Raw genomic sequence first — 24,539 nt, forward strand, 5'->3', positions numbered from 1 at the left:
GTGTTTGAAAGGTAACTGCAATGCCAAAACTAAATTTGGACAAGAATGATTTACAATACTACTAAGTATCTATTGGTTTCTTGTCTCTACTTCTGTCCCAGGCATCTGTTTTCCTGGGCTGGGGAGCTCCCTCCTTCAGGTAGCGCAGCTCGGGGCAGGCGGGGCTCCCTCCTGCTGGTCCCGCGGTTCGGGAAGAGGCGAGGGGCTCCTTCCCCTTCTGCCGCCACCGCCGTGGGTGCTGGCAGGCTCCGTGCCCCACTGCCACCACAGGGCAGCGCTGGGCCGGGACGATCGAGCCAAGTGGCAGCAGTGGCTGGCCCCGAGCGGTCCCGCCAAGCGGCAGCGCCGAGCTGGGCCACCTGGCCCCATCGGCAGCCCCGAGCCCTCACGGCCTGAGCCGAACCAGTAACCCCCGCTATGCCGCGATTCTGTTACTATTTGGCAACTTTGTTGCACGGGGGTCCTCGCTGCGAATGACAGAGTTGCCTATAATTGGGTGCAGCTTGTGTATGGACAAAGAACGAGATGTTTGCCAACACCCGGAGATGCGGCTTATAGTCAGTGTGGCTTGTAATCGTGAAATTACTGTACTATGTTTGACAGCAGCAACTGTGGTCCTTTGTAATGTCGGTTTTCCCTTAGCAGCGAAGAGACCTGCAATTAATTTGACAAAACAATCAAGTGAACCACAGTGCAATAATTCTCCCACTCAAGTTCTTCAAAATCAAGCAGCTTTAAGAAATGTCATCCAGGAATGCAAAGGGGTCATATAGTGTCTGTATCTAGTGTCATATCCACATATCAAAACATGCTATGAAAACTTCAGTGATTTTTAAATTAAAATCTTAATGCTTTTTAAAGAAACAGAAACATTTCTGTTCTTGACAGCCTCTTGCTCGAGCACTGTGTATTTAGTATCAGTTTTCTGTATTATTCAATGGATAGTACTATGGACCTGGACAGAGTAACACGAATATTTATTTTAAAAGACTGAATTTGGTCCAAGTTTTTGCAAGCTCTATTGCACATCCCCTGACCACAGACAGGCTTCTCTGGGAAATTACAGCTGTGCAGTGCAGCGCCTGCAAATCGGTTGCTGCCAGGCATGAAGATGAAACAGGTTTGCAGGAAGCTGTGATGGAAACCGTGCAGGAACTTAAGCCCGTTTGTATAATGTTTGGTATGTCAGGCAATGGTCAAAGGTGACAGATGGGTGATGTGTGTGTGTAAGAGCAGCAGTGATTGCTGTCAGCGCCGCAGGGCCCTTCGGAAGGACTAGGAGGAAGGCAAATTATAAGTTTTAAACGGTACAAAGAAAACTTTTATTACTAGAAACTATATGGACAAATAGTAAGAATCAGAATAAAACTTTAAGAACACTTTCTCCTCCCCCCACAGTTTATTTTCCTTCACACCAACCATGGAGAGAAACAATTCAGTCAGTTTACCCTCTATATAATAGCTCTGCAACAATTTACAGTAATTTCACGATTATAAGCCACACCTGATTATAAGCCGCACTACCGGGGGTCGGCAGCTTTTTGTTCTTCGCCAATATATAAGCCCCACCAGATTATAAACTGTACTTTCAGTCACAGTTAGGATACTCGTGCAACTAAGTAAGCAATTTGTAACAATCACATGATTGCAGGTTTTACTGGCAGGTGATCAAATCGTGAGCTCCGTTCCCCCGTCGGTGCCTGCGGGAGCCAAGCCTGCCTTCCCCCGGGCTGGGGTGGCAGTGGGACGGAGTCAAGCCTGCCTTCCCCCGGGCTGGGGTGGCAGTGGGACGGAGCCAAGACTGCCTTCCCCCGGGCTGGGGTGGCAGTGGGACGGAGCCAAGCCTGCCTTCCCCCAGGCTGGGGTGGCAGTGGGATGGAGCAAAGCCTGCCTTCCCCCGGGGTGGGGTGGCAGTGCGACGGAGCCAAGCCCGCCTTCCCCTGTGCTGCGCTGCCGGCAGAAGCCTGCCTCCCTCTGCCGCGCAACAGAGTAATCAATTTGCAACAATTGCGCGATTGCGTGTTTTACTGGCAGGCGCTCAATTCGCGAGCTCGGCTTAGCGCGCAGCTCGCACTTTCAGGTTGGGCAATTTCTGAACTTTGTTCATATATTGCCTTCTCTAGAGTACAAGCCACACTTCCAGGTTGGGACCAAAATTGTAGACAAAATGGTGCGGCTTATAATCGTGAAATTACTGTACTTGGGAGAGGAGACTTCTTTCTTCAGTCTATGGAGATTTTTGCACAAGATACATTTTTCTCATGACCTTGACATCACAGCATCAGCCGCCTGGGAGAATGGAAATCTGATCACTGTGTAAAAATTCCTTCTTCGATTTCAGTTTTCCCGCAACTATTACCGGGGACCGTATCAACTTACGGGGCACACTTTAAGGATTATAACAGTTTAAACAAAAGCTTTCTTCATCTTGGAAAAGAGAGGTCTTCTTTTTCTTTCCTGAGGGAAGCAGGGGTCTTCATGTCCTCTGTATTCAAGCTTATGGGATCACAGCCATTTCAATATTCGCCTACTCTTGCGCCAACTCCTTTCCTCATATCAATAGTTAAAACATTCACCCACCCTACAATATACCTTTATGTGTTACAGGGAAATTAGAGTCTCTTCTCCATTGCATAAAAGAGAGAAATTTCAGTCCAGAATTCTCCTCTTTCCCTAATCTGGGGCCTGACTATTCCTTTTCTCTGACCTTGGTGGTTTTTAATGCTGTTTTTGTGCATATCACCATCTTGGTCCACCTCTTTCACTCGGGAGAGAGCACAAAGTTATCCACATGTCCCATTCTGGGCAGTGAAAGAGTTAATACCTTGCACAGACAGGGGATGGTCGATCCTGTGATCTCTTCCAGGTGGTGGCCCTGAGCTATTTATGATAAAGACACTTTCAAGGCTGTGCTGGGGTTGGGCTACGATTGTAAGGGCCCAGGCAGAAAGCGGTGGTGGTTGTTGTGGCTCCATGGCAGTTTTCTGGTATGTGCTCCATTCAATTCCAGGCATGGGCTGATGTTCTTCCCTTCCCTCAGCCCAGCACTGCCCAGCAGGCAAGGCTGGGGGCTTGGGGGTTCTTGGCCTTGCCAGAACGGGGCCCGGCTGTGTCTCCCCCAGGCCGTGTGGGTGGCAGGACAGGTCTGGCCGCCCAGAGCCGCTCCAGGCCGGCAGCAGGGCAAGGTTCTGCCGAGCCCAGGGCTCCCTGCCATGCCCAGGGGCCATGGATTTTAGCAATGGCCTCCCCTCCCCTTTCTACCAGAGCCCTGATCGAAAATGGGGCCCGGGGCTTCGCAAGCGCTGCGTCAGAGCCGCCTGCCCCTGCCCGGCCCAGGCCGCACGGAGTACCCGGGCTGTCGTTAATTTGTGATGGGCCGGAAGGGAAAGAGAACTTTCCTGGGGTTTTTTGTATTTACATGTGTGTTTCACAAAGACACATAAACTTTCTCATTGGTGTAACAATGTGTCAGTATTAAAAATCAGACACAGATTGGTGATTGTCAAGTTCAAAGTAGGCTACCACAGTCTCAGCAGGAAAAAGTTTCCGGAAATCTTTAAAAACCACTCCAGCAGTTGAGGTAATTTCTTTTGTGTTTGCTATCCCTGGCTTGTTTCACAAGCATGGCCACAGCCAGCTCTTTGGCATCTCAAAGACTGCCTCTCGTGATGTTTACTCTTGTGGTTCCTGATGGGGTGTTTTGGGTAAATTAGACAGTTGCTGTTTTGCGCACAGTCTAATTCTTTGGTGCAATGCGTCTGGAGCCAGCTTTGCTGAGAGCTCAGGGAAAAGAAATGGGGCTCTCTTCTCAGCCTTTTGTATCCTCCCAAAACTCTATCCTTCTTCCTTTTTTGAATGTCTATCTCTCTTTACTTAATCTACTAACATGAAGGCTGGTCATCAGAGAGATACCCCGAAGCAACAGTCGATGAATTCCACAGACTTTAATAGTTCACAACAATAACACACATTTTGTAAGCTTTCCAGAGGATTGGCTAAACAATGTTTGTTTTTCATTATTAAACAGCATACAAAGTAATAAACTGAACAAGCCTTCAACAAAAGTTCTTTCTACAAAACATATTTTTAAAACACTCAAAAAAGCTTCAGGAAGTCTATTAGTGTATAAGGCTGGCCTTCAAGTGTACACACATAATGTGATTTTTCTCAGTACAACTTCATATCTGATTTCAGCATAGAAATTCATTGTTCTACAGATCATCACTTAAATACAACATTTATACACGTCAGTACTAAAGACTGTTGGATTAGCAATAAATATATGTTATATATATTATATAGTTATCCAAGCCTACTCTCTTATTAGAGAATGAACAAATGAAAAATCGTTGTCTGGAGTGTCTATGTTAGGACCAGAAAGTGATGCCACCTGTGTTCCATCTGGTCATAATGTCGAATTGCAAGTGAAAAGCAAATAACAAAAAAAGTTTTGAGAGCCTTTAGACGTCTCCTTGGTTTGGGGGATTTTTTGTTACACAGGATTTTTGTGAGCTTTAGCTTTAGATGGAAAGTTGTAGCTCAGCTAATGCATTCAGATATTCTTCATTGTTGGGATCCAAAGCAATGGCTTTCTGATAGCATTCAATTGCTTCTTGTTTCTTACCATTTAGCTTATGAACAAGGCCAAGTGTACTAAAAGCTGTGGCATGTCCTAAACCCCTCTCAATTTTCTGCTTCAACAATTTCTCCACAGCTTCACTGCACTGTTTTCTTCCATAGGAATCTTTTTCCATTTTCAGACCTTCCATGTAGTACTCAATGGCTTTTGATTCTGACTTCATGTGAAAATGCTGAAAATTGCCATAATTGAGGTAGATCAGCTGTTTAGCAACACAGGGTATATCATTTCTGTGAAGCACTTTCTGAAACATCTCTTCTGCTTCTTCATACCTCTTGCCTAGTGCATACACGTTTCCTAGGTCGCTATAAGGAGAATAAAATAATGGGTTTTTGTCTATCACTGTTTTTAAATGAAAAATAGCAAATTCCATGAGATTCTCCACTTCCTCTTGAGGTGGATACCGTGCCTTCTTCAATTGAATTATCTTGAATTTGTAGCAGAGTCCCAGTTGATGATGCACAGTGACAGAATTTGGTGTCAGTGCTAGGGCCTCCTTCAAAATATTCACTGCCTTGTCTACTTCTCCCTTCTTTCTGTAAAAACTAGCAGCATACCTCAGGAAACCAGGAAAGTCAGGGGTTTTCTGCAGCCCTTTTTCAATGTACCTCTCCCCTTCATTAGTTTGTTTTAATCGCTGAAGCTCTAATGCCAGTAATGCCAGAAGGGTGGTGTTATTGGGATTGAGTTCCACTGCCCGCTTCAAGGCCTCAAGGCATGGCCACATCTCTTCATTGTTCCACCAAGCACAACCTTCCAAGCGAAACATTGCTATTGCGTAGCCAGCATTAAAATCTGGGTTGTCAGGCTCACTCTTCAGAGCATTTTCAAAGCAATTCTTTGCCCTCTCATAATATTTCTCCCCAAAACGTAATAATGCCCATCCTTGCTCAGCACAGACCTCTGGAAGTTGAATCTTCCCAAGAGCAGTGCCTGAAAGCTTTTTGCAGCTGTTTTCCACTTTGCTTACATACGTTTGAGCTTCTTCATATCTCTGCATGTGGTAATAGATCCAGGCATAGTTCCCCCAGGTAACAAGACTTCTCCTGGCAATTTCCCCTGGATGATGTTCTTGAATAGCTTCTTCAGCTTTTTGGAGATTTCTCAGGCCTTCCTCATTTGAATTCTTTAGGTGACATACATAGGAGAGTATATTATAATCTGTAATGTTGCATTCTTTGACAAACTTGATATGATCAAGTATTCTTTCCTCTAGGGCCTCAAGACCTACATCCTCCTTGTGCAAATCCCATGTAAAATGACATTCCAACTGCAGCAGGGAAGTCTTCAAGGAATCCTTGGAAATGGTACTAGAAGAAATCAAAGAAAAAGTTGTTTACACCGCATTTCCTTTTTGCTATACTTATTTTTAAACCAGGCCTATACTTTAACGGTAGGCAATACCTCAGTCTTTGTGCCCTTAGTCCACAATCAAAATTCAAACAAGCCAAAGCTGTAGGGAGTCCTAGGTCTAAAATGCTAAATAGTGATTTTAGTAATTCTTGCCAGTGTATGAGGACACCTCTTACATAGGCACAGATGTTGCTGTGGATGTTCAAGTGGAGGGCTGCTCTCTGTAGTACAGCTGGCAAACCCTTGGGCCTCAGGAACATATTTCCTGTGTTGGCAACAATTGCTGAAGCGTACCCAAAAGATGTCATCACATAAGTTTTTCTTAAACTATACAGAATGTGTTTTACTTCTTTTCTTAAACCTTTATAAATGTTATGGTTTGTATTACAGATTTAATTTGGAATGTCCTGCATTTTTAAATCCTTGTATATTAGATAATAGCACCATTCTTATGCAATGGTTGTACAGATTAAATGGTTCATGTATCCAGGAATCGGGTCCCAGATCTCACCAGCCTCTCCATTTGCTGGCACTTGGTTGTTCATCCCTCGAGCCATGCAGCCCCATCCCACTTGCTGGTACAAACCACTCACTCACTCACTCACTCACTCACTCACTCACTCACTCACTCACTCACTCACTCACTCCCTTCCTCCTCACTAACCCTGTGTCTCCTCAGCTGCTGGCTCAGGACATCCCGTGGCTGGTTAGGGAGCTTCTCTCTCTCCCCAGGTGCCTCAGCCCTGTGCACACACTCACACACTCACACACCCTCAGTAACCAGACCCTGGTGACATACTGCTGGTCCTTAACACCCCTTTATCCCTCTTGTGGTTTAAGCCCCGCATGATGCTACTGCTCACTCATCTCCCCCTGTCCCCCATTGGTGGATTGGGGAAGAGAATCACAAGTAAAAATTTTAGGTTAAGATCAGAATGTATTGATTTTTAATAACTGAAACAAAATAAAATATAAGAATAGCAAATATTAATAATTATGATAATAGGAAAGAATAAAATTCAAAGAAAAACAAGTGGTGGTGCACAGTACAGCTGCTCATTAACTACTTGCTGCCTGATGCCAGACTCTGTCCCTGCATCCCAATCAGCCCCCTTCCAGGGTACTACCCAGTTTATAAACTGGGCAAGATGTTCCCTGCTGTGGTACATGCCTTTGGCCAGGTTGGATCACCTGTCCCAGCTGTGCTCTCCACAGCTGCTTTGTGCAGCTCTTCACAGGCAGAGCATTGGGCACAAAGAAGTCCTTGACTAGGATAAACACAACTACAAACAAAATGTGGGTGTGTTATTCAAAACGTTGGCTTAATGAACCAGGTATACTGTATCAGCTGCTGAGAAGAAACTAACTCTACAGCAGATGAAATCAGGACAATCACTCTCCATCTTCTCACAGCTTTTTCTTTCAATTGGGACCCTGGGAGCCACCAGGGTTTAATTTGGATTTCCCCTGCTGCCATTGCCTGCCTGTGTCCCTGTGTGGTTGCACGGACTGGCATTTGTCACACAATCAACTGGGACACTTTTACAACACAGAGATGACATTTGAGTCCACGCTGTGCTCTCCCTTCATTAAAGAAGCAATGAGACAATTCTGTTACTGAGGCTCCTCAGTCAAATCCTCCTTTCTTACAAAGACATCCTTGCTGTCCTTCCTGTAATACCCAGCAGGTCTCACAGCCTGTGGGACACAGCATGTGCTGCTGCTCAACTGCAAAATCAAACCTTTGTGTAAAAAGGTGGAAAACTTGCAAAATTACCAATAGGGAAATGAAGGAGGAATATGACCAACACAGGTTGGAGAGACAGATTACACCTCTTTGGCTGGGCACCAGCTGAACCTGATGCAGTCTGGATTTCATCCTGACACAGCATGCTCAAAATTGTTTTTACTTTCTATTCTGCTCACAGAGACTGAGCCTCATTGGGGAAGCAATATCATGTCAACATTCACGTGCATCCATGTTTGTTTTTATTCTTCTCTAAATATTCTGCAAAATATTTTCTGTTGTTTAGATGCAAGTTCCTCGCTGCTTCCATTCATGTAGATAATAAGCATTATTTTCCATGGCATAGAGAAAAAAGCATATTTTAGAGACTGGATTGCTTTCTTACCTCATGGTTTTTCTTCTCTGCTCACTTGTGTTCAGGAATCCTCAATACCAAAGGAGTGCTGCCCACTGTTGTGCCTCTCATTTTATTTCGTCCAGCCTTCATGTGATCTCTCATGAAATTACTTTGAAACAGAAAGTGAACCTTGGCTTTTCGGTGGATTTGCTGAAGGAGCATAATCAGTCTGGAGGTGAAGAATCGATACTGATAAGACAGTTGTTTTCATCAGTGAGCCAGGTCTCTCTGTGAATTGTTCAGAGAGAAATCAGAGTGTAGGGACTGAACTCAAATTTTTGGATGAATTGAAGTATTTTAAGCCATTGACACATAAGGTAGAGGTGTATGTTTAAGTTTTAGGATAAGTAATAAGTGTAGTTTATACGTATTTCAGCGTGTTAACAAATTAGAAATGTAATAGCTTAAGGAGTGGTGGTCTTAGTTTGTGTCCAACTTTTTGGAAAAATCGTATATAAGAGTATGTATTGGGGAGAGCTGGTGCTTTTTGCCATTTGCTTTTGCCACAGCTTTTGCCACAGCTCTTTGCCACTACTTTTGCTTTGCTTTGCTTTGCTCACTGTCATCAACACCCAAGAAGAAGATAGGAGTTGCCATAGCAACATTAGCTTCCTGGGACCTTGACAAGAGCAGCTTCTACTTCTGTTTCGGAGTTTATACCAAAACTTAGCATGGACTTTAACTTTTGTGACTTTGCTTTTGAGACTGATGTGCTTTTGTAAAAAACAGCCTTTTAGCAACTATTAGCTGCTTTGCTTATTTGGAAGATAACCCGACATCAAGTTGGTGCGTCGAGAGCACCGGAGGTTGTAACCTCACATCTGGTGACCCATATGAGGAGCCTTGCTTTTAACTTGCTTTGCTAAGGACTTTTTTTAAAATATTGTTGGGCCTCCTCAAAGGCTTGAAGTGAGTGTGGTCAAGACAAAGCCGGAAAAAAACCCCAACCAATTGCTGGAAGAAGCAAGCAACGATAAGGGTGGATGACTGGGGAAGAGATCCGGACCTTCTCCTCACCTATCTCATTTGAGGTGAGCTACCTTTGGGGCAATCTAGAAGCATGGGAAATATTATGCCAGTAGAGCAGAAATAAGAGCATGGAAAAGTATTCAGAACTTATAATGACATATTTAAGTTAAGCTAAGTGTTGAGGAAAAACTGTAGAGATGGGGGAAAATATATCTAAAGAGCAGAAATGTATCTACGATTATTTAAAATCTTTATTGCAGAGAAATGACTTTAAAGTTCCAAATAAACAGTTAAGAGAGCTTTTAAGATATGTTAGAATTTTCCAAATATAGATCCCGATTCTGTTTTAAGTAAAACTTTCTGGGATCAAATTGGTCTCAAACTTGCTTGACAAAACACTCAAGTAACCACTGAGCAATAATTCTCCCACCCAAGTTGTTCAAAATCAAGCAGCTTTAAGAAATGTCATCCAGGAATCCAAAGGGTCATATAGTATCTCTGTATCTAGTGACATGAGCACATATCAAAACATGCTATGAAAACTTCCATGATCTTTCAACTAAAATCTTAATGCTTTCTAAAGAAACAGAAACGTTTCTGTTCTTGACAGTCTCTTGCTTGAGCACTGTGTATTTAGTATCAGTTTTCTGTATTATTCAATGGATAGTACTATGGACCTGGACAGAGTAACACGAGTATTTATTTTAAAGGACTGAATTTGGTCCAAGTTTCTGCAAGCTCAGTCACACATCCCCTGACCACAGACAAGCTTCTCTGGGAAATTACAGCTGTGCAGTGCAGTGCCTGCAAATCGATTGCTGCCGAGCATGAAGATGAAACAGGTTTGCAGGAAGCTGTGATGGTAACCGTGCAGGAACTTAAGTCCATTTGTATAATGTTTGATATGTCAGGCAATGCTCAAAGGTGACAGATGGGTGATGTGTGTCTGTAAGAGCAGCAGTGATTGCTGTCAGCACTGCAGGCCCTTCGGAAGCACGGGCAGGGCCGGGGCGCAGGTGTCCGGCACTGTGGGCACGCCGGGGATGCTCGCTGCGGCCTCGGGGAGCGCGGGGCGGGCACCGCCGCTCCTCTCGCTGCCGCTGCTGCTGCTTTCTGCACGGAGCCCGCTGCGGCACACAAGGCAGAGCCTCGCACGGCGGCACTGCGCGGGCTCCAGAGCCCCGGAGGCGGAGCAGATGCAGAAGACAAGGAAGGCAGGGAAGCAAATCCACAAGCGCAGTTCTGGAGGCTGCGAGGCTTCTGGAAATGGAGCCCGGGGGGCGGGGGGAGTCGCGCACCGTTGCTGCGGAAACGCTGAATCACGGCGGGCCGGGCGGCCCAAGGCCGGCGCTGCGTGGGGCCGGGCGGGGGCGGTCCCCGCGCTAGGGCCGAGCCGTGTGGGATGAGCCCGGCCCGGCGGCGCCGCCCCCGCCGCTCCCCCCGCGCTGCGGCCCCGCCCGGCCCGGCCCGGCCCGGCCCGCTGCCCCCGCCTCTGTCACCGCCTCTGTCACCCAGGGCTGGCACAAGCGCCTCCGCTGGGCTCGTTTGCAGCCGCCGTAGCGCCGGGTCCTGCTTCGCCGCGGTGTCCCGGCTCCTTGTCGCAAGACGAGGATGCGGGGCCTGGTGATCGCTGCTTTCTTGCTGCAGAGCGTCGCCGGCTCGGGCGCGTTCGCCGCACGGAGGAGGAATGTGGACCCCGAAACGAACATGAACATCGTGAGTGGCGCGGCCGCGGGGAGCCGTGCCCGAGCCTGTGTGCGGCGCGGCCGCGGGCTGGAGCGGGGCGAGGGGCGGCCCAGGGGGAGCCCGGGCGGGCTGGGCAGCACGGGGGGAGCCCAGGCGGGCTGGGCAGCACAAGGGGAGCCCAGGCGGGCTGGGCAGCACAAGGGGAGCCCGGGCGGGCTGGGCAGCACGGGGGGAGCCCGGGCGGGCTGGGCAGCACGGGGGGAGCCCGGGCGGGCTGGGCAGCACAAGGGGAGCCCGGGCGGGCTGGGCAGCGCGGCCAGAGCCCCGGCGGCCGCAGCCACCTGCCCGCTGCTGCAGCCGCTCGCACCCAGCGCTTACACGTCCTCTTTCTCTGCTCCTCCTTCCAGGTCCTTCTTGGTCCGCTATTTTTTATGTTTGATCTTTCTCTCACATTTTTTCTGCCCCAGACCCGTGGATTTTTGCTAGCGGCTCTTTGCGACAGTCTTTCGGAACCGCTATAAAAGCGGATGTTCGTGATACATGGTGAAGTTGCAGCGCCATGCTCCTGTGTTCTTACCCACCGCTGCTCTTCCCCTCATTTGGGATTTACTCTCTTAATTTTGTTCTCCTTCTGCTGCACTAGCTAACTCCTGAAATATTTCCTGTTGGTAGCCGGAATTAGTTGCTCTTTCCTCTGCTCTTCCTCTTGTTTAAACTGTGCCAGCTTTTCACATGTGTGAGAAGATGTTTCAAGATAGAAATGCTTAACGTGTATGAGAATATAAGTGCTTGGATCATGTAAATACAGTTTAAAGGACTGAAAAGAGTAATTTAGTCTGAGGCTAATAGCGTTGGAATAGCACTTAGCCTTAAATAATTTTGGAATGTTAATGTCGCTGAATAATTAAAGACATATTTAAAAGAAACAGCATACTTAATTAAATTCTTCTCCTCTTGCCCAGGAGTCTAAGAGAAGAACTCTGATCATGTCTTGCATTTTTTAGATTTTCTCAAGGCATGGTTGGTGTCACAAAAGCAATGATATAGCAAGTTCAGTGCCTTAATGGAGTTGCATCAAATTAAAATAACAAAGCCCAAGACATAAGAGATGAGAAATTAAACCTGTTAATGAAATCATAGCATTAAACAGGTGTGGGGCTTTTTATTATTATTCTCCTGTTTGCTTTTACAGCAAAGTCACTTAAAAGCTCTGCACTGGGCATAAAGTTTGAAGAGAAAGGTAAGAAATGGCACGTACTTCTCTCCTCCTAGATGCTGCAGTGGTGCCAGTGGCTTTCTTCTGTCCTCACTTATTTGTTGCTTGTTTTCTTGAGAGCAGAGTTTCAATTTTTGTCTAACAAATCTGGCTCTTGGTGTTTTGGCCCTTTACCATAATCTCCTTTTCAACACTTCATCTTCCTTCTTGCTGTAAGCACCATGTGGCTGGGACAGTCTAGGGAGTCCTTGCAGATTGCTAGGATTCAGTCTGGCTACTTCCTGAGTCTGTGCTGGGATGTCTTATTAAGAAAATCTGCCTGGTAGGCAGATGGCACATTACTACCACACCCTTTAATTCCACATTCCAGTCTTTTGGAAACCCAGAGTACTTTGCATGTGTTCCTGGACTGAGGAGCCTGGCAGTCTGGCTCCAAGATGGTTTATTTTCTCTCCTCAGAGTGAAATTATTACCTTCAGAGGGTACCCTAGTGAGGAATATGAAGTGACAACAGAAGATGGATATATTCTTTCCATTAACAGAATACCTTATGGAAGAAAAGGCCGTGAAGGAAGCGAAGGTAACATTTATGTCTGTTTTAAAAAAGAATGAGTGAAAATTAAAAAGCTGTCTTTGATTATAAATCAAACCTTTTGTTCCTGTAGTAATCCAGAAGAAGATTAAGGACTACTGTGGTTTAAAACCATGGAGGAGATGCAGGGGGTGTACAGATGAGGAGGTGGGAGACAAAGAATAGTGGTAATGCAAGCTCAAACTTACAAGGGAGCAATATGGGCAAAGGCTTTTGTGAGGACTGACTGAATGATAGAATGCTTTAAAAATGAGACAGATGTGGAAGAAGAGAGACACCTTTTGATTTGCTATCCTCCTACACGGTGTATGGAATTAACAGTGTGCAGTGGCTGAATTTATCAGTCTTGCCACCATCCCTTATAAAAGTTTCTACAGATGTTCATATAGCAGCAGCTCATTTGCATAGAAGTTACATATTCTAAGGATTGCCTCAGAATACTTAGGGGACTGAAAAAAATCCTAGGATTGCAGGCAAAAACATGAAGCTCCCAAAAGAAATTTATGATTGTCCTATAGCCTTGGGTGTGAACGAGACCTGTGGAAAAACCCTCTCCCCTGTCAAAGGCCAAGCAACAGCCTTCCTGAGCTTATCTGTTGGTTTTGTATGAGTTGGGATGTTTGCACTGTCTGTTGTCTTTCACAAGGAGTGTGTAAAGATCAGTGCATGGATGAGCCCTGTCAAAACTGGCAGGTGTCTTTGTGTTTAATTTCAGAGAAGCTCATGGGGAAAAGGCTGCCTTTGTACCTGCTGATTTTGTTCAGTCCTTCATTGATGACATAAGTAAACAGAAGTTTCCTGATTTCTGGGAATTCTCCACATACTCCTTACCGCACCCTCGACCCCAAGTTCACGTTTTGCAGAGTGCTTTAATTTGGCAAAACAAGGATTACTGACCGCATTTGTGGAAGTATGAGCTCCTGGGAGAATGAAGATTTCAAAGTTCATGTTGATCTTAAGTTTTTATAGGCTTGGTATCTTTTCTCAGAAAGATACCAATGATGTGTTACTGCTGACTTAGCATATATGCACCGTATTTTTCTTTTGCAATACCTTATAATGGGAATAGGATTTCCTGGAATTATGTATCACATGATGTTTTGGAACAAAGCCCACAGTTCTGCAGGAGAAAAGGGAATTGAACAGAGAATTTAAAAGTAAAACATCAAGGATTTTTTGTTTTACTATTAAAAAACTTTAAAACACCTGCATAGCGTGGGTAGAAGGGTGTGGAAGTAAATTTGTCTTCAGCTTCTTGGGTCTGTAGTGAAGAGAACAAAATGTTCTATGCAGAAAGGGTAGTTTAAGGACCCACCTTTTTTATTCACCCTCTGGGGTTTTTAGGATCATAGATGATAGGAAGTCATTATTATTATGTAAGTCAGTTTGTCATGTGGTTGTGCAATTCACATGGAGATCTGGTGACTGCTTGGTAAAGTGAAAAAGGAACTGGCAGAAATTGGAGGTTAATATGAGAACAAATGAAAGCATTAAGGCAGTTAAAGTTTTCCCCTTCCAATATTATGAAACAAGCAGCTTGAGGAGAGCCTGTTCTTCAAAAATTCAGATGTTGGTTTAGTAAAAGGGAAGAAGGTATCAATGGTAAGTGGAACATTACTGAAAACAAATTCAATGTGAGGCTCAACAATCCTGTTTATAAGACAATAAAGTATTAGTTATTAGTATTAGACAATAAATTACTAAATTGTTATAGAGTAAACAGTTATCTTGAACTGTAGTGTCTCCAGTGCCAGTTGGGCACTGCTGGAACTTGCTCTGCTTGCTTGGACAGTGCCATGTGGGTTTTTTAACAAAATGGGAAAAGCAGGCACTCAAAAGACTCCTTGCCACAAGTATAAAGGTTTCCAGAAAATGAAAGTATTGTTAATTTGGAATGTGAAACTTGCAGCAAACATTTATGGACATGACCTGTGATGGACGATATAGGTCACTGAAAGTTGTGATTTAAGCGTTTCTGCTGAAAGATCCAGGTCTAAATTATCAATGGAGGAAGTATGGTATGAGTCTGTATCATAGCAGAGTGATGTGTCACTGGAGGAGGTAAATTCCTGAGTAATCTCTGGCGTTGAGCTAGTTATCATGTTACCTGTTTTCAGTTTTCAGAGCAGAAGTAAAAGCCAAAACACCTGTGCTACTGTGAGAACCAGAGACAGGTCTTTGTAGTGTCTGAAGGCCTTATTTCTCCTAGAGATTATATGTTAATTGATTTTCTTTGTGTATAAGCAGGAACCTTCAATTTTTAAATCTGTATTCCACATAAAGGTTCCATTTCCCTTTTCAGTACAGGGAACTCAAGACAGTCGTCTTAAATTCTACCTAGATCTTAACTGTTGTTCTTATAACTACTTAAATTAAGGTGAGAAAGTCCTTTGAAACACAGATTCCTTTCTTGGCTACTGAGCTGCTCTTCAGGTTCTGCCCAGCTTTGGTGATGAGTGTTGCACAGACGTAATATCAGTACCAGTTGCAGAGATTTCCACAGCTCAGCACAATAGTTTGGCATTGCTTTAACTGAAAAACAAAGGCCTCAGTAGCATGTATGTGGGAATGCCTTCCCCAGGTTTGGGAGCAGGGCCAAGTTTGTAAGTATTAAAATTGTTGCTGTGTTTGGTCCACTTTTCTGAGACTGTGAGCTTGAAACAGCTGTAAGGGCTGCCTTGTAGCTCCTGCTTTTCTCATGTTTATTTGTAGCACACTTGGCTGTTTTGAGCTTCAAGTTATGAAACTAAGAATTTTCTAGTTTAAAATTCTTAATGAGAGAAAGTAGCTTTTGGTGAAAAAACATGTGATTTCATGGTACTACAACCATTATACAATTTGCTAGTTTTAGTAGATTAAGTCAAGTAGATTAAATGCTCAACTGCAAATCTACAACGGACTTTCAATAGCTCACTTGAATTATTCTTAGGTATGCAATGCCAAATGAACGGGAGTCCATCATTAACGCTTTCTTTTTCAGGTCCAAGGCCTGCTGTGTTTCTGCAGCATGGTTTACTTGCAGATGCCAGCAACTGGATCACAAACTTGGATTACAACAGCCTTGGCTTCATGCTGGCAGATGCTGGTTATGATGTATGGCTGGGAAACAGCAGAGGAAACACTTGGTCCAGGAAACACATACACTTCACAGTGAAGCAGGAAGAATTCTGGGTTTTCAGGTATCCTTGTTTTGCTATCCGGTCACATTGTGAACTGCAGAATATGTTTTTGTGGTTACATGTGTTGTCACACATGTAGGGACAGTAAAGGGGAGTTTTGAGGTTGGTATAGTGTGCTGAAACTCAGGTGGTTAGTAGAAAACTGAAAACTCAATCATCAGAGTTCTATTTCATCCAAAAGAAGCTTTTCTTTATGTCCACACAACTGATCTGTGCAGGAAAGCTCTGTGCAGCTGTTCCTCACTGATTTCTTACAGAGCTGACTTTCTGTCTTTGCTTTGTAGCTTTGATGAAATGGCTAAGTATGACATTCCAGCCTCAGTGGACTTTATTTTGAAGAAAACTGGCCAGAAACAAGTATTTTACATTGGCCATTCACAGGGCACCACAATGGGTATGTGGAGAGATGCATTTATAAGAATATATTGTGTTTGAAATGGTATCAAGTTCCACAGATGTGGTTTGGTGATTAAAAACTAGGGCTCTTGAAAACTACTGTTTTTGGTTTTTAGTGGCTTTCTGGAATATTTGCCAGCATTGAGATGAAAATACTTAATCTTTCTATGTTCATTTAAAAGTGAAAAGCTGATGGAATGATAAATTGAAGTCACAGGGAGCTGGCAGTACAGCTTCTATTAAAAAATTATGAATTATACATAATAAAATTAGACTCATCAGACACAGAGAATTAAAGATTCCCATTTCCAGAATGTTTTGCTGCATGTAAGGCCTGGCTTATGTGCTTTAGACCTTCTAGTAGAAGGAGCTAGGCATGTTGGGTTAGTAAGCATTAAATGGTTTCCTGGAAGAAAGCATGTCTTATGAATTACTGTGTTTAATTTGAGGTTTATAATAACTAGGTTAATTTACATTATTTAACCTAATCCTAGATACTGCAGTCAAACTGTTAATCTAAAAATGCCTTTGCACACTTTCTCATAGATTTTTGTAAAATTTCTGCCAGGTAAAATTTTTATCTAACTTGTGCCAGTGAGGTTTGTTAATTGTTCTTATATTATTTACAGCTTTTGTTGCTTTTTCAACTTTGCCACAGCTGGCTAAGAAAATCAAAATGTTCTTTGCCTTGGCACCAGTAGCTACAGTCAAGTTTGCCACTAGCCCTCTGGTAAAATTTGGATTGTTTCCTGACATGCTGCTCAAGGTTTGTATTTGAGTGTAAATGTTTCAAGCCAAATGAAGTATGCACCTTTCTATCTGAAAATAGCATAGCAAAGAATGTTTATAGCTGTGGATTAGAGAGTAACATATGACAGAGATTCCGGGTCACTTTTACCATAATGATGCTATTGAAGTCAGCAGTGTCATCTGTAGCTTTATTACTGTCTAGTGAGACCATTTGCATCAGTTTAAAGTAGTATTTTACAATTGCATCTTAATAGCTGGAATAAAATTGTTTTTCCATTTACATGCTTCTAGAATTTAAGATAGGGAAATCATATGATTAACTAGTCACTGTGTTTTAGAAGAGTTGTATAATATCTGTATATAGAATACAGTTCATGAATTGTCATGAACTTTAACAGATATATTTCACAATCAGCTCTTTAGTATTGGAAGATGATCCTTCAGAGGGTGATTAAGAGCAACAGCTTTATTTAGATGCTGTGAATCATCCTCTGGAGGAGTTTACCTCTTCCCCATGAACATCAAGGGGAATGAGGCAGGTTGCAGTAGTGTGAACACCCTGCTGTGTCATTTTTAACCATCACTTTTATTTCCACCACCCATGGAGATTCCCACACAGAGCTGTTTGTTCTGTGACATAAACCCCCTTCTGATCTACTTGTACTGATTTAAAGTCTGTCTGTAATACTGGTTCCTTGCTCTAAAGGCAGTTAACATAAAAGCAATGCTAATCACTGTGATCTATTCCTTGCATAATGAACTTTGTCTAATGAGACTAGCAGCTGATCATCTGCCTTGTGCAGATGTTTACATTGTGCTGAAGAACTTGATTATCATTGTGACTTGCAAAAAACTGGAGTGCAGGGAGAACCTGACAGTGACAAACCCGTGGGTCAGTCATATCTTTAAAGAGCTTTGTCACTTTTAAGGAAGTTTTCACTGGGACATTTTAAAATCCTTGAACATTTTAAAAATACCCATCAAGAGGAAGTGGTCACAACATCTCATGGAAATTGTTTTTCTCTCATGGTTTGAAGAGAGGAAATGGCAAGGACAAAGCCATTTGAAATCAGCAGGCAGAGCTTAATATACTTTAGCCTTAAGCAACCTGATGACAAAAAGCTGTACAGTATAACTAAATTATTGAATAAGAAATTTATTTGAATTTGACGTTAGGTTTGAAATTCTTGCAAGATTTTCCCAGTTCCCATGTATTCTTTGTGGGGCTAATGTACTGAACCGTTTGTAGCAGAAGCAGTAACCATGACAACACTGATAAGGAGATCAATGATTTTCATATGACACACCTGTCACCAGTGCAAATGCAAATAATTACCTCAAGAGTGTTGTACTATCAAAACTGCAAATAGGTCATTCTGTGCAATGACATGTTTGTCCTGTGTGTTTGTTATTTTGTAGGACATGTTTGGAAAGAAACAATTCCTCCCTCAGAATTTCTTGCTGAAGTGGCTTGCTACCCATGTTTGCACCCACAGGATACTGGATGACCTTTGTGGCAACCTGTTCTTTCTTCTGTGCGGTTTTAATGAGAGAAACTTGAATATGGTGTGTTCTAATGACTTTTGTTAATAGCTAAGTTATTGTGAATTCTAACACAGTATTGACTGAATATGTAAAAAATGCTTAAGGGATACCAATATTAGGTTTAAAATTCAGCTTGAGAGTTCTGTTGTTCAGTGCAATTAATCCCCCAAATGTTTGTTTCTAATCTCCCATCTGTATGTTTCTAACAGCTTTAAGTGGAGTGGAATAGTTTGGGTTTTTTTTGTTCAGGAAGCAACAATGGATAGGACTGGTGCACTATGAGGAAGAGTAATGTAAATGTAAATGATCTTGTTGCAGAGCCGAGTGGATGTGTATTCAACACACTGCCCTGCAGGAACATCTGTACAAAACATGATTCACTGGAGCCAGGTAGGGTTTCCAGAACCTAAAGTGCCCATGATTCTGTTTGTAGAATATTGATGTGTCAGATATTTAAATGAAATAAAATGCTAAAATATGTGGGCAACCTAGCCCAAGTGAAATTTGGAACTGCCAAAAGTTAGAATGGCAGCTGTTCACTGCAGCTGCTTTCATAATAAGGATTTCTGGTGGTTCACCCCTCTTCCCTATTTCTTTGAAAATATTGTAACTGGAAGTACCTCAACCAACAAAAAAATACAGCAGGAAAACTTACTTCAGAGATGCTGTAACGAGTACTTGTTTCCCTTTCAGCAAACCCTGTTTTGATTACAAGCTGTATTTTTAGCCAATGAAAAGCAGCAGATTTCTGTTCTATTCTGTTTGGCTTAATTTTATATTTTATTAGTATATTTTGATGTTCATCTCAATGCACAGTTTCATACCTGTGATGCTGTTGTGCCTGAAGCTTGGTCAGTGGGCTGACAAATGAGACATTTGCCTTGGAATTAGTGGTCAAGGCTACTTGTGATCTTGTAACTGGATTTGGTCACCTAACCAGAGGCAATCAGTGTTCTACTGTACACAGCTGTTCAAGGGTTGGCTCAGAAAGAAACTCGTGAAGATTTTTTTTCCAGATCCCTATTATATAAACTTCTGTTTCTGAAAAAGTAGTAGATGGTAAATTATGCAAAGTAGGCATTCTAAGAAAGCTCCTTGCTTTATTCATACTCATTTAGACATCAAGGTAAGTATTTCGGAAGTAAACATGGAGCTGCCACAAAGCTGCCTGGCCTTGGATACACTAAGCTGTTTTCCTTAATCTTTTCTATTTGCTACGAGAGAGTCTGAAATCTTAAGGGACAAAGTGTAATGGTATTGAATGTTAGTATTTCCCTTTCCTGTGACACTGGGCAAAGCAGTGACACCTGTCCTTGTTAATATTTGGCATTCTACTGTTTCTTGTGTAGGTTCATTGCCAGTTCTCCAGATGACTACACTTTTTAATTCTTGTGGTAGTAGTGTTGCAGTTCTTTGTATGTGTATTTTTTTATTTCTAGGCTGTGAGGACTGGGGAACTCAAAGCTTATGACTGGGGAAGCAAAGCTGCAAATATGGCTCACTATAACCAGGTAGACATCCTTTACATCTATAATTCTAGAGTGTTGCAGAAAATAGTCTTTGAACACTTGTTTGGGTGTTGTATTTAAGCTGCATGCTAAAGAGCTGTTAGTGTTATCCAATATCCAGGCTGGAGATCTGCTTTTTCCAAAACAACAAAAAAAGAAACCAGCTGGGACTGTAGAGCTCAGAGGTAGTCCTAAGTCAGTGTGAGGCTCATATTTGGATATGAAGCTGTGGTGGCACACACTTCTTGAGGGAAAGTCCTGCCAGCCTAGATCATGAGAATGCCCCTGCACTTCCCATCATAAGGCACAGGTTGTCATGTCAGTTCATGTGTACTGTTTATCTTTAGTCTGTTTAGTCTCGTGCATTTTTATCTAAATTGCTGTGTACAATGCCAAAAATATTTTGTCCTTTGTCTCTTAGTGACTGCAAAATACTGCAGTATCATACTTTCAGAGTAACAGTCACTTTTGGCCTTAGAATAGAGTTGAAATACCTTGTATGGGATGCATTCTCTGAGATCCTGCTACCCTGCTGTCTTTGTAAACTCCTCAATTCACATCTTTACTGCTTCACATGCTATAATATTGCAGGGCTCTTGCGGTTGCATTTTTGGTTGAGCCAGGACTCCATCTCTAGCTGCCCGAGAGAGAAAATGCGCGTCTGACACATTCTTGCAGTTGCTAATATGTTACACTGGCAGTGTAGGATTCTAGTGACGATTTTTTTTTTCTAATGTTTTGTTTTTACTTTCCCTCTCCTCAGTCTACTCCCCCTTTCTACCAAATAAAAGACATGACTGTACCAACTGCAGTGTGGACTGGTGGACAGGACTGGCTGGCAGACCCAAAGGATGTTGCTATGCTGCTCACTCAGATCACCAATTTGGTTTACCACAAAAACATTCCAGAGTGGGAACATTTGGATTTCATCTGGGGCCTTGATGCACCTTCCCGCATGTATAATGAAATAATTAACATGATTAGGAAGTTGTCTCTAAACTGACATGGTATTTCAGAGCATTGGCTCACCAGGAATTTGTCAGTTTTTGGAAAATACACTTTTCTGGCAATAATGCTACACTGCTTAGGATGATGCATTTTTAAAATGCTAGTAATAACTACTGAATTGGATTTATATTTGGTTGCTTTTTCTCAGTATTTTTTTCCTCTCTTCACAGTATTTTGCTGATTTTGCACACAGTGGCATGGTACTCAAATCACAGCAGTAGGACTCAGCACAAAAGAACTATGTCATGTGCACATAAATTTAGTCACCTGTCTGAAAGACAAATTAGATAAGTTAGTTCATTGAGCACCTCAGGTGCTTGACACTTATAACAAGTATTTCACTGTGCATAAGACACGGCCATTTCTCAGTATGTGGCCAATTCTAAGTACCTTTGAAAAGTACTTCTTGTACTGCAGTGAGCTATTTGGTTCTGGCACTTTACAAAGCACTTAGTGACTTTTTGCTGTGGTATTATTTTAGCTGTTACGTGGAATCAGATTGCTTCCCTTTTCAGTATTGCCCAGAAGAAGTGTGATGAAGCCAGAGAAACCACTGTCAGGTAACATCTCCGATTTTGGGACTGATTCATTGCTGCATTTTCTTGCTTTGATGGTGTCCCTGAAGCCTTTAGTGTTTCACATACCAGCTGTGGATAGAGGTCGCGATTTGCCCTGGCAGATTCCTGGAACAAGAGTAATGTTCAAACAAAACCACTTGTCAATAGATTGTGGCTTTCGAGGAGAGTGATGTAACACATTTGTGTTCTGCACTGACCGCTAACGAGAAACAAGCTCCCCCAGTCTACTGCTGGTGACAGAAGAACCAAAGCATTAATTCTACAGCTTGAGTGACTTAATTTCTGTGGACTTTTCCCTTAATTGTCTGCTGCATTGAAGATCTGTTTACTTCTTAACTGCTCATAGGATGCTCCTCACCACTGTGTTCAGGAACTGAATAACTGCCTGGAGAAGCCTGACAGTATTACAGCAGCTCGATTTGTCTCAGTTTCTACTTCAAACTGGGGCTAAGACCCCATTTAATGGAGGAGAGGATTCACATCTGCCTCGGGGGTCTGACTTTGGAGCTCTTTCCATTGACTGTACAGAGGACTTTGGTTTCTCTGAGATGCATAAAAGTTCTGTGCCAAGTGAACTATCTCCGGAGTCAGTGGCCTCAGTCCAGATAATAATTTCTGTGCCATCGTTGGATTCAACCCAGATTTCTTCAGTAATCCCAACAGGATAAATAACCTTTCTACATGTCATAGGAAAAAATGCATTTTAAATTGAGGTTAACTTATTTTGTAAAAAAAATTAAAAAGAAATTTTAAAAATCGCAGAAATAGACACAGGTTGTAAATTAGGACTTGTTTCTTTGGGCGTTTTTTTGGTTTTTGGGTTTTTTTTATTCCTAATTCAGACTCAGGGAATTCTCAGGTGTTGTTTAGGGATGAAGTGGTTCATTGGTTCATGAGACTTTGGTTGTGATTTCTACCAGGACCTTTAAGTCTGCTTGACATTTGCATCAGCAAGATGTACTTTGCTGTGCTGAAAGGAAGCTCCTGTAGGAATCCAAAGTGGCTAATTTAACAGTTGTGAGGGTATGTGGTATGGCAAGAGCCATGTGCATCATGTTTATTAAGCTTGGGCTATTTCAATAAACATGAGACCTGCTTGGAGTTTGGAGTGGTGTGGTGTTTTACTTCCTGTTTCATGAATGCATGGGAATCTTTGGGACAGAATTCAGAAAGCCAAGTCTATTTTTCACAACTATTAATCCATAGAACAAGTACAGAAGAAAAGTAAAATAGCTAAGTAAAGTTCCATTTTACTTCTTCCCTGAAAGAAGCTTTTCCCAAGCTTAAAAGGGCATTCTTATTTATGTGGACTTCTCTGAGACTTTTAAGTAAGGTATTAACTGTAAATAATTACTCACAAGATGGAGTAATTTTCTAAGCCTTCAGGTGAGGCTTCTTCTAAATCACTGACGTCGTGGAAATCTTCTTGTATCATGTTCTTAAACCTTAGGTAATTGGATTGCTTAACAGACTGTCTGGTAATCTCATAAATAGCATTTAATCACACAGTGAGGCAGAGAGCTAATCTTTGCCACAGTACAGATGAACCAGCTTTTGACCTTTGTCACCTTCATTAATAAATGTGCTCAGGCTATACCTTTGAGTACATTCTGAACACTGTAGTTGTGCAGTTGGGACAGAGTGTATTAAATCCTTGTCACCTTTCTCAGATGATGAACACCCTGTGTACCTGGAAATAAAGTCACAATACTAGAAGCTTTACATAAAAGCCATTATGGAGCTTCTCTGCTTCGTTGGAGTGAGGATAGTTACGGAAATTGTGAGCTGCTTTTGTTCTCCCTGGCTCAGTAAAGTTGCAGGCCTTGTCCGTGAGAAACTTGGAGAGGTGTCAGTGCAAATTGGGCAAAATAAGACACCCTGCACATGGAGGAGATGAGTGAGAAGCTTAATCTATTTAGAATCACCTGTGATGAATTAAGAGTTCAGTGATGAATAGTACATTTTTCTAAGCAGATCTTAAATATTGTTCTACAGAGCTCTGTGTTACAGATATGTATGTACATGCTGTTGAAAGTTGGCTGAACGTCAGCTTTGGACAGTATAAAGGTGCACTGGCTCTACAGAGGGCATGGGACGCTCACTTTCTGCTGGCTTGGTCTCAGCATTTAGTGCCTAAAAAGGGGAAGAAAGTAGTCCCTGTTCAACTGATGGACCATCACTCACAGACCTGTGTGCAGCTGAAGAGAATGCACGGTCCAGGGCCTTGACTGAGAGGTGTACAACAATCCAACACAGGTACAACACAGGCATAAAGACAGGCTTTTGTCCTCATGTTGTGCTTGGAACTTGACAAGGATTTTATTGTAGTCATCTGCAAATATATTTACAGTATTCACTTCATGCAGAAGGCCTAAGGATGGTGGAGTGTGTTTGTTAGTAGTATTAGCTCCATGCAGACCATTTTCACACTGATTAACAATTCCATGACTCGTGATAACACTGATAAAAGTTTATACATCAACTCCAGCAGTATTGAAGTGCTTCAGCATAGGAAGAGGTGGTAAAACAGACCTCCTACTTCAGTTTTTTCAGCCTGGAAAACAACATTTTTCTATTAATTATTTATTAATTATTTATAAATTATTTATAGTGAATGTGGCACACAAAAAACCAAATAAACAAACAAACCCCAAGCCCCGCCCCCCCCCAAAAAAAAAACCTCCAAATGAAACAGAAGTACTTTAATATCATAAAAAGTTACAAATGGCTTTACTCTGTGAGATGTGAGAGAGGATCCTTGATAGCTGGACAGGTTTTTGGATGTCTAATAAAATGGCTCTTGGTGGAAGATTTTCTGATAATGAAAATGTGTTCTCCCTTCATTGTCTTATAAAATACAAACTCATGGTGCAGCATTTCACATCAGGAGCTTGCCTTTCTTCCTGGTAGCCTATTTTGAGAAAACTTTATTTGACCAGAATAATTGAAATCACCAATGAAATAAAAAATTATGAA

At 42.6% G+C, this 24,539-nt stretch overlaps 1 protein-coding gene and 1 pseudogene across 1 annotated transcript; one reads left to right on the forward strand and one right to left on the reverse strand.

Annotated features, from left to right (window-relative positions):
* Nucleotides 1-4,373: 4,373 nt before the first annotated feature.
* On the reverse strand, nucleotides 4,374-8,325 carry LOC116999672 (annotated as a pseudogene).
* A 2,249-nt stretch (nucleotides 8,326-10,574) lies between these two features.
* On the forward strand, nucleotides 10,575-22,664 carry LIPA (lipase A, lysosomal acid type). The gene is made up of 9 exons (XM_033066421.1): nucleotides 10,575-10,821; nucleotides 12,467-12,587; nucleotides 15,580-15,778; nucleotides 16,063-16,172; nucleotides 16,804-16,940; nucleotides 18,344-18,490; nucleotides 18,788-18,859; nucleotides 19,909-19,980; nucleotides 20,741-22,664. The coding sequence occupies exons 1-9, from the start codon at nucleotides 10,717-10,719 to the stop codon at nucleotides 20,978-20,980; spliced, it is 1,203 nt and encodes a 400-aa protein (XP_032922312.1). The 5' UTR covers nucleotides 10,575-10,716; the 3' UTR covers nucleotides 20,981-22,664.
* The last annotated feature ends 1,875 nt before the right edge of the window (nucleotides 22,665-24,539 follow it).

Source organism: Catharus ustulatus, chromosome 8 (assembly GCF_009819885.2).
Source record: "Catharus ustulatus isolate bCatUst1 chromosome 8, bCatUst1.pri.v2, whole genome shotgun sequence".
NCBI classification, from domain to species: Eukaryota; Metazoa; Chordata; class Aves; order Passeriformes; family Turdidae; genus Catharus; species Catharus ustulatus.